At 36.7% G+C, this 12,980-nt stretch overlaps 1 protein-coding gene across 1 annotated transcript; it reads left to right on the top strand.

Moving 5' to 3' along the window:
- Positions 1-4,310: 4,310 nt before the first annotated feature.
- Positions 4,311-10,206, top strand: cnn1a (calponin 1, basic, smooth muscle, a; the record flags this gene model as incomplete). The annotated part of the gene is made up of 7 exons (XM_079813359.1): positions 4,311-4,370; positions 5,175-5,296; positions 5,755-5,821; positions 6,375-6,512; positions 8,592-8,708; positions 9,566-9,712; positions 9,994-10,206. The coding sequence occupies 7 exons, from the start codon at positions 4,311-4,313 to the stop codon at positions 10,204-10,206; spliced, it is 864 nt and encodes a 287-aa protein (XP_079669485.1).
- Positions 10,207-12,980: the final 2,774 nt, after the last annotated feature.

The raw sequence follows: 12,980 nt of genomic DNA, 5'->3' as shown, positions 1-12,980 counted from the left end.
TCTGAATGAGGTTCCCTGAAGGACTATATGTAAAGACAACACACCTATAGTAGGGTCCAAAGGGTCCAAAACTGAGTTTTAGCATTTCGAAAAAAAAGTCACAATGAAGAGAAAATATTTATAATTAGTGACACTTATGTGATTTTTCCATTGAAGCTCAAGACCAAAAAAATGTATAAATAATGTAAATATATATTTCTCACTACTCAAACTGTTATAGCCTATGATTATTGATGCATCAATATTAATTTGTAAAGGAAAACGTGTTAAATTTCAATTAAAAATATGCAAAATAGAATTTTTTCATGAAGTTTTCAAGAATGTTTTTCTAACCGCTTCCCCTACCATTTAAAACTTTAGGTATGTTTTTTTTTTTTAAAAAGAAATCAATAATTTTATTCAGCAAGGAAGCATTAATTTGCTCAAAGGTGACAGTATAGACATTTATAATGTTACAAAATATTTCATTTTAAAATTAACTTTCTATTCATCAAAGAATCCTGGGAAAAAATATAATGATTTCCACTGTTTTCAACATTGGTGATTATAATAAGCATCAAATCATCATATCAGAATGATTTCTGAAGGATCATGTGACTCTGAAGACTGGAGTAATGCTGAAAATTCAGCTTTGATCACAGGAATAAATTACACTTTAAAATATATGTATTATTTTTATTTATATAAAATACTGTATTATTTTACTGCATTGTACATTTTTAACATTTTTCACAACTAAACTGAACTCAGTTCATGTTTTGGTTTACACTTCTAAGGGCTGAAGTGTAAAAAACCCTGTATTTGAATCATGAGTGACCCTTGGCCTCTGCAGAGAAGAGTAATGGCAGAGGAACATTAATCTGGGCTGGAAACTATGCCTCTTTTCCCACATGGAAGTCAAGGTCATGTAGTCCAAATTGGGCATAATTTCTGGATCTCTATACGGATGACTTTATATTCTTGATGCCTCGTGCCATTAGCTTTGTCCATTGTTAAAAATCATTTTTTGGACAAGTGAATTAGAGTTCTAGAGAATTAAGCGAACAGTTTTCCTGAAACACAAGTACCCGGTAAAGCTTAAAGTCTGGATTCTTGGAGCTGCTGGGCAACATTCAGTCATTGTTCCAAACCTGCTTTAAAGCCACAGCAGGATCACCGCTGATTATAACCATATGTTACAGGATGGTATAGGTAAGAAACCCTGTGGTGATTTAAACAGTTGACATCTGAAGAAATGAACTACTTTATACAGATGTTTATTTGGCAAAGTGCATGTTTTAAACTCCTTCACACACAGTTGTCCTCAGGCGAACCCCAGCGGTGCGAAACTGTTCGACTCATCCAGCATAAATGATTTATCACTTACTTGGCAGATCTGGAAAACACCGTTCATGCTAAATGACTGTGATGCATGCTGCATGGCACAGATCTGACCTAAAGCTTGAGTGTTTTTGAATTGGAATGCTGGGATATGAAGGGGTGTTAAGTGGAAAATACATTCATTGGGAAATTATTTTTTTTTAAACATAATTATTTTCAAGAATAAAACACTAGCCTAATAATTAGAGTTAGATTAGATTCAACTTTGTTGTCATTGTGCAGAGTACAAAGTGCAATAAAGTATATGACAGTACAGTATAGTTGGTTTACAGAAGGTGTTTTAGAGTAATATAAATTAAATATAAATATGAATAAATAAATAAAAGCATTGCTTGCCCTGGATGGCCTCGATGTGGGGGAATGAGGAACTGGTGATGCGTTGGGCAGTTTTCACCACTAGTATATAAAAAAATGGTGCTATATAGCACTAAAAGTGGTTCTTTGGCTCGTAATCATAGGGGAACCACTTTAAATGCTGTATAGCACCAAATCTTGGTTCTTCAGCAGTTCTTCACCGGTTCTTTGGCTGAGGTGCTATATAGCACCGCTACCATATAGAACATGTTAAGATATGTGTAAGATATCCCCCCAGATTATGACCAAGAACCACTTTTAGTGCCATATAGCACCATTCTTTTAGAGTATACTATTCATTCAAAATAAGAATAAGAATTGGATTATGCATTATGCAACTTTTCAAATGGTTGTATTCAGCATTGTTGTTGTCAACTGGCCTAACTGACATTGCTTGTTTTAGTTAAATGATCATTTAAGAAATAACATGACAATTTAATGGTGTCAGCTTGTGACAGTCTGATCAAATAATGAGTTTAGAAGATCAGACTGTCACAAGCTGACACCATTAAATTGTCATGTTATTTCTGAAATGATAATTGAACTAAAACAAGCAATGTCAATGATATATACTGTATATACGTATACGATTCATCAGACCAGGCCACCTTCTTCCATTGCTCTGTGGTTCAGTTCTGATGCTCACTGTTGGTGCTTTCGGTGGAGGTCAGGGGTCAGCATGGGCACCCTGACTGGTCTGCGGCTATGCCGCCCCATACACAACAAACTGTGATGCTCTGTGTATTCTGACACCTTTCAATCAGAACCAGCATTAACTTCTTGAGCAATTTGAGCTCCAGTAGCTCGTCTGTTTGATCGGACCACACGGGCCAGCCTTCGCTCCACACGTGCATCAATGAGCCTTGGCCGCCCATGAGCCTGTCGCCGGTTCTCCACTGTTCCTTCCTTGGAGCACTTTTGATAGAGACTGACCACTGCAGACCGGGAACAGCCCACAAGAGCTGCAGTTTTGGAGATGCTCTGACCCAGTCGTCTAGCCGTCACAATTTGGTCCTTGTCAAACTCGCTTAAATCCTTACGTATGCATTTGTATATATAATGCATACCTCAGAAATATTTGGGATAATATGCTAGTATGCAATTCCAAACAACCTGTTGCTTCTGTTGAAAAGTATGGGAGGTCATTATATGTGGCCCAGATGCATTTTGGGTTTTGCAGGACAGCTGAAAGATGGTTGTGATGGCACCTCCTGTTGATGAACTATAGCACAATTGCAGGGTTAATATCATTTGATGGCGTAGAGCATCTAAGTGTTCATAGTAATGCAGGTACAATGTTCATAGTAACTTTTTTACTAATAGAAAAAAGGCTGTTTGAGTACATTATCTCCTAAAATTCCGTCTGAAAAGCACGTATGGCCCATGTTGTCAACATTATTGAGTCTGGTGTCATAGGTTGATGGTCACGCTGCCATCTGGTGGAAAGTTATGGTTGTTACAGGGACAAATGGTAAAATTTTTCAACTCTATAAATTCATAATTCACATGCATCAGTCTGTCTGTCTATCTATCTATCTATCTATCTATCTATCTATCTATCTATCTATCTATCTATCTATCTATCTATCTATCTATCTATCTATCTATCTATCTATCTATCTATCTATCTATCTATCTATCCATCCATCCATCCATCCATCATCACTTAGGGACCACACTGACCACCTTAGTAACCTCTTAGAAAAGCAAAAAGATGTTTAAAAATGTTTAAAACTAATTTTAATTTATTGGTTTGTTTATTTGTTTATCGTCCATGTTACACTCTAAAAAACGCTGGGTTAAAAATAAACCAAGTTGGGTTGAAAATGGACTAACCCAGCAATTGGGTTGTTTTAACCCAGCAATTGAGTTGTTTTAAGCAAACATTTAACCCAACTGCTGGGTTAAAACAACCCAATTTCAACCCAACTTGGGTTGTTTTTAACCTAGCATTTTTTAGAGTGTACATATACAGGAACAGAAAGTCACTAAAGTGATGGTCTCAATCAGTTCAGATTCACTGTGGATTCTTTCTGTTATAAATATGTCTACAAACACATGACAGCCGTAGGACCATCATGCCCAAATAAAGCACTCAAATTCCCTCCGTCTCCTTCGCTTCTCTCTCTCTCTCTCTCTCTCTCTCTCTCTCTCTCTCTCTCTCTCTCTCTCCCTATCCACCATCATCTTCCTGCCCTCCTTGCCTAATTAGTTATTACTTAAGAAATTTGTAGGTTTCCTCTTAAAAATGGTGACATCTGGGCAGAAAATACAAACATATTTAACACGCTCTTTCGAATTAAACCAAATTCAGCTTGGATACTAGTTGGGAACGACATAAGGAAGAGACAATAATTTACATTTTTGTTATACTATTCCTTTAGAACTCATCAGACCCCTGCCAGCAGTTCATTCATGTTCATGATTGGTCAGACAGTCCAGAAGCCTCGGCCAATGAGCAGCCGACTTGTACAGTATGACACACGGACTGAGGGGCATTTAAAAGATGGAGGGGGTCAGAGCCGAACTCCTGCATCCCAGGAGCATCTACAGGACTCAACTCTGCAGCAGAGACCATGAGCACCCAGTTCAGCAAAGGACCCACTTTCGGACTCTCTGCTGATGTCAGGAATAAGGTATGTGCATTTTATAATGCAAAAGCCCTGACAGCGTACAATGTTCTTCCTGCTGTAAATTGATGATCTGTGATGATCTTGATTCCTTCAATTTCTCACTATTCAGAAAAACAATAAATTGCATAGTTAGAATTAATAAGCTGAAGCTAATAATATGCAGTTTGTACCCCACAAGACATTTGCTTTTCTCCCCACCCTCACAGAAAAGGTAGGCTGAAGGGCGTTTTATAAAATTTTTCTACATGTGTTTTCACTATATTAAATTAGATGTTGTTCTTCATCAACTTTGCCCAACATTTATTTTAATGTATTTAAAACAATACAATTGTATATATGCATAAGTAACCCAAATAAAATTCAGAATATTCTACTGGAAAGGGCAAGTGTAGTGAGGATGAGCAAAGCTTTTAAGAACCACATTGAAGTATAAATGATAATAATTCATTCAATCAGACTCTCAAAGGGAATTTCCAGACCAAATACTGATTCACAAAAGAAGCGTGAATTGAATTAGACATTGAAAAACGTTCCATTTTGGTACTGAGTTGCATAACAGCAACATTTCCCAAAACTATTCTCTATTTACTGATGTCATGGGCAATAATATCATTATTGTTTTTGCTGTTATTATAATTATGGTAAAGTATAAGAGCAAAATTCTAAAGGGCAAAACTGTTACAGTACCTTAGCCTAACAATGCATATAGGTTTTTTAGCATACAAAACGTTAGAAAAGCATTAGTACAGTAACCAATCAAATGGTTAAAAAGCACTTATTTGACCTTTTCATCACTTGACATGGCAGCTGGCACAGAAGTATGACCCTCAGACGGAGGAGGCCCTGAGGACGTGGATCCATGAGGTCACAGGTCGAGCGGTGGCTGACGACTTCATGCAGGGACTGAAGGACGGTGTGATCCTGTGCGAGTGAGTTGGCCTGGTTTCACAGACAGGGCTTAGATTAAGCCAGGATTAGGCCTTAGTTCTATTCTTAAGGCATTTGAGTAGCTATTATAAACGTGCCTTGGAAAAAAGAAAAATACTGGTGTGCATATTGAGACAAAACAACGGCACTGACATATTTTAAGAAATGCTTTCAGTTAAAACAGCTCAAACATGCATTTTAGTCTGGGACTAGGAAAAATCTCATTGCAAGGAAAGCAGAAAAAGAATAAACATGTCACAAAAAGAGGCTATTTAGGTACAATTAATCACACAAATTAACCGTAAAAATGATTTATAATAATTCAGATAGATTAAGCAGAAGCAAAAGTAAAGTGGATATATTAAGTCAAGGGTAAAAAATGCAAGGGTCACATAAAGACCTGCACTCACAACATTTTTGAGCTTGGCATAATTGCTCTTATATGGTGTTCATCCACTAGGCTGATCAACAAACTGCAACCTGGATCCGTTCCGAAGGTCAATCATTCAGCCCTGAACTGGCACCAGGTAGTGTGTATGTCTGCAATGTTTCAATTTTGAGGCATCTCTTGCATTGCTCCTAGTCAAATGTGTGTGCATACTATGTTTGAGGGCGACCTCTTGGGTTTCATGTTATGAAATGGAATTGCCATTTTAAGAATGCGGTATGCACTGTTTAACTGTACGAAACGCAGAGAATGTAGACACTGGATGAGTGTGCAGAAGTGAAGGCATCTGATTTACTGTCTTCCGCAGTCTGGCGTTCTCTTTTGCACTGTCAAAGTGGTTATTGATGCAAATAGTTACAGAGGATAAAAGAAACATGCAATTAATAGTCTGCATTAACAAGGAATGCATCACAAGAGTCAAACTCACCTAATGAATGGACTATTTTACCTCATGAACTCTAGTCTGTTTAAAGTACTTCAACTGTGGAACTGATCTATATTTCTGGACATGGCATAGTAGTATCTATGAGACAAGAAGATTTGGGAGAAATTTGGACTTTACTCAGCGATGCACCCATCCCTAACTTACTTTTATTTCAGTGATTTTTATCTATCCCCTCAATTTCTCTTAGTTGGAGAATATTACTCACTTTGTGCGAGCCATTGGTGAATACGGCCTGAAACCACATGAACTCTTTGAGGCCAATGACCTTTTTGAGGACATGAACCACACCCAGGTCCAGTGTACCCTCATCACTTTGGCTGGAGTGGTGAGAAAAACTAATAAAATATCTCTTTAATATGCAGTATATATTATAGTATATATAGTCTGTGTTACTGGTCTTACATGATGATCGACTGTACTCCGATTACATTACTTGCCACCACGGTATTATTATATAAATGAATAGGGATGCATGATATATCGGCCACTATATCTGTAATGTTATCATTATCGGCCCAATAAGAAATTGGTAAATTGGTTGATATATTAAAGCTGATAAATAGTGGATTATTTCCTTCAGCTGAGACACTTCAGATGCGCACTGTTCGCCATGATGATGGTTTTGAATTGCTTGAAATATGATTGGAATCACATCAATAATAATAATAAAAAAAATATATATATATTTTACAAATTATAATTGTGTGTTTGGGACATGGCTTTTAATGGTGAGACTTTTTGTAATCAGGGTCTCAAAAATTATATACAAATTTGGATTTAGATTTATCCGCCAATATATCGGTTATCGGCTTTCAAGTATAAAGAATCATCAGTTATCGTTATCAGAACATTTTTTCATATCAGTGCATCCCTAGAAATAATAACCATTAGATTAATCAGACAACAGATGCTACAATTATTAACTGAAAGCATCTGCTCTGCTCCATATACAGCATGAGTCAAATTGCATTCACGCCATGTCGTAATTACTGTAAAAAGCTCTCATGTCTTCGTAAAGCTCGTAATTAAAACTTGTAAACTGTGAATTTTCTGAGAGCCCTACTTGTATCACATGACCTCTGCAGATTCATTTAGGCATTGATAGTGTTGCCATAGGAAGGCATAATTCCCAGCTCAGAGTATAACGTCACGTGTTGTCATCTCAAAATTACGGTAATTACAACATGGCGAGAATGCAGCTTCAGATTTCACTTATCACATGACGAGAGAAAGTAGAGATGGTGCATTCATGCAATGTCGTAATTATCGTAAATAAAGCTCTGTATGCTTTCGAATCGCTCTGGTGGTACTTTAATGTCATACACTGATCTGTCTGCACAGCGCCGAAATCATCTAAAATCATCTATTAATAATGAATTACCACTTTTGGTCAGTGATGAGATTAGTAAATCATTCTACATGATGATAAAAACCTGATCATTTTTGTATCTGGCTTACTTTGTAACAAATTATGTGTTTTGGTAAATACTGTTACAAAAACCACAAACTCACATAAGAAGTCAATAGTCAAACACTGATCAACATAATGGTGACCAAACATTTTCAATAAAACTTCAACATCTACACCTCTGTTAATTCTCAATAAGAGCTTCTGGGATTTCAGATTCAGCCCACATTTCTCAATCGAGGTGCCCTTCAAGATGGCTGAGTTTCATCAGTTTCTGGGTCAAGGGCTGGAGGATGGAGGAGCAATGAAACGAGGAAGCATTGAGTCTTGAAAAGCACCCCCAGTTGTACACTCGTTATTGCGGCGCATTATGGGATTTATTGAGTACACTCGATAGCGCCCACTGGTTTCAGTCACCGCTACAATTAGCTGTCCCCTCAAATAGTAACCTATTTAATGGTATAGGGGGCAATTCCGGACGTAGCTAGAAATCGGACACAACCTGAAAAATCTGCAGTGGTCAGGTGGTACAGCGGCCACGTGGTACAAGTCGTAGCTCTTAATTTAGTCAAGCTGGTTTGAGATCAGGAGTAAGGGACATTGTCTACCAACGCTGAATACCAAAGTTTATTAATAAAGGAAATAAATGCTGTCTTGATCATTAGGCTTAGCAAAGTATTTGCGGTCGTACACTAGATGTGAGCCTCCCATTAATTTCGACATGGTGTGAACGCAACTACTGACAGGAGGTGTGCAACAAATCCTGAGCGTCATTGACAAATATCTTATCTTGTAAAATGTGTGGTCAGTTCCAACACTCCCTAGAGTATGCGCGATTGAGAAAGTAAAAAGCAATAACAAGTTTATCTAGGCCTACCGATGTGAAAATTTCGTTAATGTTACATCCATAATAAGCAGCTTGAATGACCTGTAAATACGATCAAAAATATTTAATGTATACTGTTTTTTTTTTATTTATTTACTCTCATCACCCAGGCCAAGACTAAAGGCTTCTACACAAAAAGTGACATCGGTGTGAAGTATGCGGAAAAAAAGGAAAGGAAATTCAATCCTGGCCAGATGAAAGAAGGGGACAACATTATCACCCAACAGGTCACATGTACACAAATACTTGAAAATAGATGCCAAGGCAGCAGGAAAACTGAAAATACTTTGAATAATGGGAGGGAAAAAAACGTAACACACAATTACACAGAAATGGAAATTAGTCTAAACTAGACAAAGATCAAGAGTATGTAAATTAACTATTTGAATTACAGTTGCATTTGGTATGAATGTAATGCAGTCTCTGCTTCTGTAGCACCTGCAGCTACAAACAAATACACACACGGGTAACACTTTATTTCAATAGTCTACTTTAGACATTACTATAAGTAACTTTGCAACTACATGTCAACTAACTCTCGTTAGAGTATTAGTAGACTTTCTGCTTAATATCTGCTAAGCATTATATAATTTGAAGCCCAAAAAAGTGCATCCATCCATTATAAAAGTAATCCACACAGCTCCAGGGGGTTAATAAAGAACTTCTGAAGCGAATCAATGGGTCTGAGATCATATACACCGATGGCTTGAGGGTGAATAAATCATAGGGTTTTTGAATGAACTATCCCTTTAAGACCTAACCCTAACCTAACAGTCTAGAGTTAGTCAACATGTAGTTGCAAAGTTATTTGTAGTAGTACTGTAGAATGCCTAAAGTGGTATCATTTTTTTTATGTTTTTGAAAGAAGTAAATATAGTAATATTGTGAGATTTCAAATAGCTGTTTTCTATTTCAATGTATTTTAAAATATATATATTTTTAATATATATTTTTAAATTTCTGACAGAGCTGAATCTTCAGAAGTGTCACATGATCCTTCAGAAATCATTTTAATATGCTGCTCAAGAAACATTTCTTATTATTATCAATGTTGAAAATACACTATTTCTCATCTGATTCACAGATGGGCTCCAATAAATTTGCCAGCCAAAAGGGCATGACCTCTTATGGAACCAGACGCCATCTCTACGATCCCAATATAGGCATGGAGAAACCCGCGGATCAATCCACTATAAACCTCCAAATGGGCACAAACAAATGTGCCAGTATGGTGAGGGCACATGCTGCATTAAAAATCACTCTTATTATGAGACGTCCTCCTCGGATATTATGAATGCCAACACTCATAATAGCAAAAATGGATATATGTGTGACTTTCTTGCAGTAAAATACTTTAGTCATCTCTATGTGCTTAATAAATGCTGAAGAATTCAGAAAGTAACATCGGCTATAATAAAATGACATGTCTTGAAAGTTCAAAAATGCCCCAAAAATGCCAGAACTGTTGCGATTACAATATATTATATTAACTACGTATTTGTCCTGTTTTAGGCTGGAATGTTTGCCCTTGGCACGGCAAGACAAGTGACTGAGAAGAACGTGAATCTAGACCCGGTGGACACGACAACAGTGTCCCTGCAGATGGGAACCAACAAAGTGGCGTCCCAGAGCGGCTTCACTCCGATGGGAGGCTCTCGTCTAGTGTACGACCGCAAATACTGCGCCAAGCCTAATGAACAAGACGGCATGGATTTCCTTAATTAATGCACTTTGGTATTCAGCATTGGTAGACAATGTCCCTTTCTCCTGATCTCAGACCAGCTTATTTAAATTAAATGATCATCTTTGATGATGTTGGGATGCATTTTCTCTCCTTAATTAGAAAAAAGAAGCTGCTCTCTGATCAGTTTAAAGGGGGTCATCTACCACACAAAATCTTCTAAACTCCAAATCAACTGGTTTAGGTGCTTCATTATGGATCTGACATAGTTTGCCTTATACAGCATATTAACTGTTTACCTTTTTCTTTATATTCCTTAAAATTGTATGTACCCGTATTGTTCTGAATATAAGACGACCCACCCTTTTTCAAGATTTTGGAAAGAGGCTTTTTGATGAAGAAAATGCTTTTATTTGAAAGTAATTTTCATACTGCATATGTTTCACATTACATTTTTTGTATTGAAAGTATAGTAAATACTGGTAAAAATGTACCAATGGTCACATTTAAAAATAAACACTTTTTGGCATAGGCCATCTGAATTATATAACAATAAGGCTATCCATCTCAGAGTGAAAACCATAGCCTACCAACAGTAGTAGTGAAATCTTGTAGTTTTAAATCAGGGGCCAGTTGATCAAAAAGTTTAATCTGGATCAGAATGATCTGGATTTGGAAATACCATGTTTTGCTCTCTGGGATCAGGTAATCCATCTTCCTTTTGTGCTGGTTTTTCAAAGCAAAATTGGATTATATCACACTGATCCAGATACACACTTTTTCAGATGACCAATTCTGGATTACTAGTGCTCTACAGAGCCCCTACAAGGTAATTGGGAAAAAATATGAGATGGGAAAAAAATATTTCAATGCTTTTGCGTTCTCTCAGAAAAGTTTTGCGTATCGTTCACCCGAGACACTTTGTGTTCGCTCGCAAAGAACTTTTGACTGGTTCATCTCTTATGATTGTGCCAATGTAGTTTATAAACAGTGATTTAAAAAAAACACTTAGATTTAATATATTTTTTGTTTGAGGATTACTTTATGACGCCAAAATCAATTTTTTACTTTACGGTATAGGCTACCGAAAGGCTTAATAGGAAGCCTAATTCTAATGTATTACTTTAAACAATTTTGTTCCTGAAATCCACCCTTCTGCTGGTATCAGGATAGTCCTGATTTTCTTTTTTAATCAAAGGAATCCCAAGCTTACTAAAAGGTTTAAAATAACACAAACTGATGATTTGATCCAGATAAAAACCAAGATTGTGTGATCTAATCTGATTTCAGAATTATTATTATTTATTTATTTATTTTAACAGCCCATTTTCAAGATTTGATCCAATCCAATAGCCGAAATCTGATCAAATTACTTTTGAACAACTGGCCCCTGGCACAATGTCTTGTGTTTTGCCTACTGGGGAAGTTTGGTCCCATCAGCGAGGCATACAAACATGACAGTCACACGGCTCTTAGATGGTTAGCTTTTCTTTGACTGTGTTTTTGCACTCACAGTCTAATAAACATAGGCTACTTATATTGTTGCAGGTGTATTATTGATATTTAAAAGTCTAGACAGTGAATATAAGACGAACCCATTTTTTTAGATGTAAACATTGTCTTATATTCGGAACAATACGAGTAATTGGGCTTTAGTCTCAAAATATACTGGATCAGAAAAAGTTACTGATTGGTGGCTCTAGGTGGGGAAATGACTAAGTTTTAAACAACAATGTTGATACAAATATAATGACAGCATAAAATGGTTTGGTTATTGTTCTGAAGTAGGGTCAGGACAAGACCCTGTCCCCTACATTCGGTCCCTTGTCATCAGTTATTAATTTATATTCTTTAGGATCATTAAAGGTACACTGTATTCTTTTTTTTTCTTTCCCTCCAGCGGTTTAAAAAAAAAAACACTGCATGCATTTTGCAGAAGAACGTTGTTTTGGTTGTGCTTCGGCTCTAACATGTGAACGTCTGATTGCCTGGAACACACTGAGGTCTGACGTGGGACATTTAATTTGGGATATTCCTACGTCCAACCTCGTCTTTTGGAAGAAGGATTGATGAAGTGTTGACTCATTTGTTGTTAATTGTTTTCAAAGTTGAATTCCCTTAGAGAAAAAGAAGTTGAATCATTCACACTGATGCACACTGATGTCTGTTCAGAATATACACCACTTGTGTAAGTAAGGAAGTGATGCAATGTTCAGAGGAAAGTGTGGAAACATTTGACACACTTTTGATTTTTTTTTTTTTTTCAGCCTGCATGTGCTTGCATGTCTGTTTATGAGAATCGTGACATCTTCTGGCCAAAAATGTAGTGTTTAATAAGTCTCAGCAAAAGGAAACCAAGATTTCTTGGCAACTGCATGTTTGATTAGTTTCTCACAAAAAAAATGCAATATTATCTTTAACAGATGTAAAACATGGTTGTCTTAGTTCTGTTTTGTATTAGGGCATCCTTAAACAAATCTACTGACAGTTACATGGTAGGCTACAGTGAAAGAACTGACTTTGATACCATAATATTGAAAGATTATTGGACATTGCTTGGATATTGCCTTAGACCATAGCCTACCATGTCCAAAAAAAACATAACTCTCTGGTACTTTTTGGCTCTTTTCTTTAGAATACGGTCGAATTTACTCACTGCATTCTGAATACAATACCCTATATTTTATAATAGATAATAAACAATGACCAAGTAACGTGTCCTCTCGTTTTTACTCTGAAATCCGTGAATTTGTTGAATCACAAATCACTAGGGGGAGCCACCACTGACACAAATGGCAAGGGGAGGGAACAAACATGC

The sequence above is a fragment of the Gobio gobio genome (genome assembly GCF_949357685.1).
Source record: "Gobio gobio genome assembly, chromosome: 3".
Classification (NCBI taxonomy): Eukaryota; Metazoa; Chordata; class Actinopteri; order Cypriniformes; family Gobionidae; genus Gobio; species Gobio gobio.
Note: the sequence above shows the minus strand (reverse complement) of the source record. Positions and strands in the feature narration are given on the sequence as shown.